The 5,701-nt window shown below is 36.5% G+C and overlaps 1 protein-coding gene across 1 annotated transcript in view; it reads right to left on the minus strand.

Annotated features, from left to right (window-relative positions):
• The window catches only part of KPNA3 (karyopherin alpha 3 (importin alpha 4)), a 29,602-nt gene that overhangs the window by 7,958 nt on the left and 15,943 nt on the right, over positions 1-5,701 (minus strand). Inside the window, exons 7-10 of the mRNA XM_010142750.1 lie at positions 4,487-4,573; positions 3,926-4,095; positions 2,680-2,724; positions 16-147 (exon numbers count right to left, since the gene is read on the minus strand). Coding sequence (XP_010141052.1) covers positions 16-147; positions 2,680-2,724; positions 3,926-4,095; positions 4,487-4,573 — 434 coding nt within the window. The remainder of the gene's footprint in view (positions 1-15; positions 148-2,679; positions 2,725-3,925; positions 4,096-4,486; positions 4,574-5,701) is intronic.

Genomic DNA, 5,701 nt, shown 5'->3' on the forward strand with positions numbered 1-5,701 from the left:
CTGAACCACACTTACTTGAACTTTAACCTCCTGATGACTCAGAAGAGGAACTAGAAAAGGTACAACTCCTGAATCAATCACCATTTGTATCTGCTCATTTCCACCGTCTGTTAAGTAGGACAAAGCCCAAACAGTGTCCACAAGAATCTACAAATTGGAAAGAACATGGTTTACACACTGAACAGTAAAATCCATATAATGGAGGCTTAATTTAGTGATCAACATTCCATGTGTCTGAGGGCAAAAGAAAGAGCATGCAATTTGCTTACAGGAAACTAAAAAATTATGACGACAAGACCTAATTAGCAAAACGTTAGGCTATTTATGTGCAACTATGAAAACCGGGGCCATTTGTTCCATAATAATAATTTCTATATTCTATTCTCTAAATTTGTTTTAATTAAATACCACATTTTGGTGCATAAAGCGACAGCGTCCATCATCTCACAAAGGTAAACTGTTGGCCTTGGTTTACATTTCCAAGATAAGACAACCAGCTCAGACAAGTAGTTGTGCTAGTAACCTTCTGAAGAAAATACCAACCCAGCCTCCTAGCACTGCTATAATTTGCTACCTGGACTATCTTTTGATTACAGAATACCTAAGTTCCCTTAGTCTCTAATACATCTATCTACACCTTAGCATTTCTGATCCATAGTGCAGTTCTGAAGTGAAACCGCAAACTATTCTGTAGGATGTATGCCTTTTTCTGCCCTCACGTTAAAAATTAATATCCACAGTGAAGGAAAGGAGTTCCTATACCAACTAAAGGACTGGCAACTATTGTAAGGAGGCAACTGTTCAAGCAAAGCAAAAACCCTCAGAGAAACGACTACCATGCAGGTATCTTCGTATCTTAAACAAAATAAAGTTTAAGACACTGATGACTTGGTAAGGATGATCTGAGAGCTCTCAAAAAACAGGACGGTTCAAAAGTTACAGTCACTGTATCTGAAGTGCAAAACAAAGTCAGCAGAAAGAGGGGGATTCACATCACTTAGAGACAATGTTAGGAACTGCAGGAAAAGAAATCTGTACCCCACGAGGACATCATCTGTTGACGTAATTAGTAATTAGATCTGCTCTACTTTAAAAACAGATAACCATTTAAACTTTCCAGATATTAAGACAGTTAAATACTACAGTACTGAACATAGGAAGGACTTTAAAGTCCTAACCCATAGGCTGCTTCCACCCAGCTCCAGGGACCAAAGAGCACAGACCTAAATGGTTCCTTGACACAGCCTGCTGCTGCCCTCACCTGCTAATGCCACAGGGACAGCAGAACATGCTGCAGTGGAGCCAGTATCACAGCAGAAGCAGTGAGAGATGGTGCCTCACCAGTTTGCTGCCCCACAGGCCTGTTGGTGACAAGAGCAGCAGCCGCCAGAAGTGCTCACAGGACTGTGGCTGACCTACCTGCATCACTGACTCATCTCCAAAGATAGGTCTGCTGCTCCAGTACAGAGAGGCTGGGACCAGACTGGTACCTCCAAACTAGCACCTGACTCTCAGGATCAAAAAGATGGGCACCCTAATTGAGATCAGTCAAAACCTGGCATCACACAGTCTCATATCTACTTCAAGAAGCTCTCATACAATCACTACTTGTAAAAGCTTTCAAAATTGACAGGGAAAAAAGCCTACAGCAGTATGTTTAGTTTTACTATGAATTTCCATTCAGGTTTGTCCAAATTACAAATTGGAAAGTCACCATGTGCTGTCTCCCACTCACATTACACTAGGAAAACCCTGGCAAAATCCCAGATTAAACTGCTTGCAAATATTTTGTGGAGCCAAGCCCACTTCACCATTAAAAGAGCAGCAGAAACACCACTACCACAGTGTGGAGGTAATGACAAACAGTTCCACTGATGTTACACTCTATTCCCAGACCCACCACAAAGGTTCAATTCCCACTCCCCTAAATGGAAGGATCACTACAGGGAGCAAGAGTTAAAGACATTACAAAGTCCTGGCAGGAGGAGCTGAAGAGCAGCAGCTCACTGTCCTTCAGTTACACAGTCCCAATATAAAACTTCAGGAGCTGAGACCACCTCTCTAGGATTTTCCTCAGAAAACACGTAAACCCATGGATCAGGAATGTAGGAACTACTGAAGGTTTAGTATTAAAAACCTGAAAAGTGGTCAAAAGTGCCACATAATAATAGTTTACTATTAAGTATATTTTTGTATGTATTTTTAAACAGATTGTAAAGTCAGGCACCCAACAGGTTACAAAAGTCAGATTTACCCATGTGATCAGTGTTTGGACTGATATGTATAACTATATATAATTTTTCTATGCATGTGTTACCATTTTGCACCTATGCAAAATTATAAATTGAGGCAGAATTAAAGTGAAGCTGATGGTAAACCTGGCACTTCAAATTTCTAGTGCTCAATTCTGCAAGATAGGATTTTTTTAAATGTAATTTCTAATGTAAAGGATGAAAACAATTTCTAGAAAAGGTATTTCAGAAATGGTATTTGCACTTTCTTTTTCATGCTCTGAAGACTACAATTATATCAGTTTTCATATATAAACGTGCATTTACAACTCAATTATACATAAATTAATACAAAAAAACAAGCTTGCCACTTAAACACAATCTTGTAGCATTTTCTCTCTAGGGAAAGCAAAGATTCTAAATATCTAAAGTTTTAGAAATTACTTACGTTTATATCTGTATGGTAAATGAGAACACATAACGCTGGCAAAATCTGAAAAGAAGGTCATCAGTCATTACAGTAGAATAAAATTGGTCATACAATCATGAATCCAAGTGCTACAGTAATAAAACTTAGCGTGAGACTGCATTAGCGTACTCATTCACATGCTTCCCAGCAGCTGGTCATTCCCTCAAAGTATGTATAAATAAATACATACATACTATATTTAAAATTTAGGAAAATACAAGACAGTACTATATTTCAAAGACAGACAGAGAGTAGACTATATTTTGAGGGAAAACAAGCAAACAGAGATAAGACATCCCCCTGCTATTTTGAAAGCTTTGTTACCAAACAATATAATAAAAATCATTAGCCAAATATAGATATATAAAACTCTCTTTTATTAAAGTAAAATTTTATCTTTTATTTATATATGGAGAAAACATAAAACTGAGCCATGGTAAGACTGCTTAGAATCAGGAGTTTTATTTGGTAAAGTATTACTTGTAAAAGGATGCCTGTTCTCTTCATTTTAAAAATTTCATTGAAGTTTAGCTGCTAACAATATTATACTTCACATAGCTCCACAAACTGTATCTACACTTTGGAATTTATCTTATGAAGAACTTTACATACATTACAACTCTAGTTCTAGTCAAACACCATGACTCTACTAGTGTGCCTATTCTAAAAACACTGCTTTGGCTCTGTTCACTACTCTAAAAGGACTTTCAGATGCTGCTCTTCTCAAGCAGGGACTTGACATTGACTGCACGTTCACAGCTAGTCAAAACAAACTACACTGCATTCACCGTTTTACTTAAATTTCCTTTTACTGAAAGTAATTACATTTGAATACTTCTATACGCAGAATCACATCCGTAGCCTTTTTTTAAAAAACATGAAATATTGAGTACGCTAACACTTTCTAGAGCACTAATTTTTTCTTGTGACCAGTTTAATATATGGCTCATCAGTCTTTAGTTTTGCTCAGTTTCAGATATCAATATCAGATAGAAATATCTGATTCAAATATTCAAATATATCAGATACAAATTCAGATACAAATATCTTTGTTGATGTTTCTTACTAGGGCTGTAAATTGGTCAAATTACTTCATTTAACAACTGGTAAATGGTATAAAAAAGTGGTAAAACATATGCATAAATTCACTGTATGACAATGTAAAACATTTGGCCTCTAGCCCAGAGTATAAAAAAATTTATCTGTCTCATAATTCTTTATTTACCTCCTGAACTGTTTCCATAGGCGGTGGGGGGTCCTTATTTCTGCAGAGATTTACAATGACCCATGTGACGTTCCGAAGGAAGGTGATGGGAATGGAGGGATTGATGAAGGACAGAAGAGGTTTGACAACTCCCAGTGATATGACATAATCTCTACACTGAGGACCATCACCTACAGAAATGAAAATTGTTGTAAAAGAAATTACATTAAAAATGGAAAATCTTGAAATGTATGCAATGACATGTTGGGATACTGAAATTCTATGTTTCCTCACCAAAAGTCTACTACTAAAAGGTCATGTTCAATTAAATATACATACATACAGATACGTATGTATATTTTACGAGACAAAATTTATCCTGTTAATATTTTGTGTAGCAAGTGACACTATTCTTTAGAAAAAACCAAGAGGTACATTATGTAATTCTGGCCAGATGAAAAATTATATTAAGCCACAGAATTTAGAGGAAACATAGTCTCATATGACAATGCCAATGTTCAAAAGTCAAATTCTAAAATAAAACGCTCCCTGAATTCAAGTAACGTTAACAACAAGAGTTACCTATAATATTTCCGAGAGCCCAGACAGCTTGCTCACAAACATTCTGGTGTGGTGAATGAAGTAGTCTCAGGAAGAGAGGTACTGCATCTGCAGAATGCAAAAATTGGATTTGGTTTTACTGGAACATAGTAGGTGCATGATACTTTCATTGATTAATACAAAACACTTCCATACTTGATTCATGTTTCTATTATGAAGAGCATACAAAACCTCAGTTAAACATTTTATACTTATCTAGAGAGGTGAAAAAATAGACGAGAACAAGCCACTATTAAACAACAACGCTCCCCACATTTAAACATTTCCTCATATTTCTCGAAGTGATATGCAAGACCCTCAAGGATCTAGGTGCTAGGTTTCACGTCCTGGTAATTCAGATTTTCCAGTTATACATAGAATGACAAGCCTACTCGTGCAAACGTGCCTCGAATCTTGACTTCAAGAAAATAGCTTCCTCCCAAGAGGTTGCTATAGTTAGTTTCCATATGCAGTGAAGATTTACATCCATCTGTCAGTCCTAAGACAAGTTTTAATTTGCTCTTATATAACTCAGGCATCATACCAGATTAAGCGAGTGATACTGATTTTTGATATCAGTCTCTGCTGAATTAAATAGGTTTAATAAAGCTAAGAAACCATCCCTAAGAAACCATTCCTATGCACTACTTTCCTTCAGACAACTCATACTGTTTGAAAGACAGTAATTCTTGCAGCAATTTAAAAAAATCTAAATAGGATCATATTCATCCTGTAGTCTGAGCAAAGTAAAATACAGCAATTTTTATATACTGTTAAAGAATAAATTTCTTGTAGAAATAGCTTCAGAAATTTTTAAAAAAAGCAACACAATTTTGAGCAACTGAGAATCAATATTTTGTTGGTAACGTAATGTGTGATGTTACGTTAACCCCTGATATATTTTCCTGAAAGACACAGTGCGATGAAGAATAAAGACAACCTAAAATTTCTTCCCCATCCTAGGTGAGTAGTTCGGCCATTGCCTGTAACTGACAAGTCAGGAAGGACAGCAGCACAGCGTTACTGTTGTTACAACAATCACCCCACCTCCATCAGCTCAAGTGGAATATTCTAGCTTCCTTCTCAGTGATCTCTGAGATTACACTTGAGTCATACACGTATTCAACGTATTTTGGAGAAGAGGGTAAGGTATGTAGTTTATATCAGATTGCAGTCCTCATATGCACTCAAAAGCAG

This window comes from Buceros rhinoceros, unplaced genomic scaffold (genome assembly GCF_000710305.1).
Source record: "Buceros rhinoceros silvestris isolate BGI_N320 unplaced genomic scaffold, ASM71030v1 scaffold9229, whole genome shotgun sequence".
Taxonomy (NCBI): Eukaryota; Metazoa; Chordata; class Aves; order Bucerotiformes; family Bucerotidae; genus Buceros; species Buceros rhinoceros.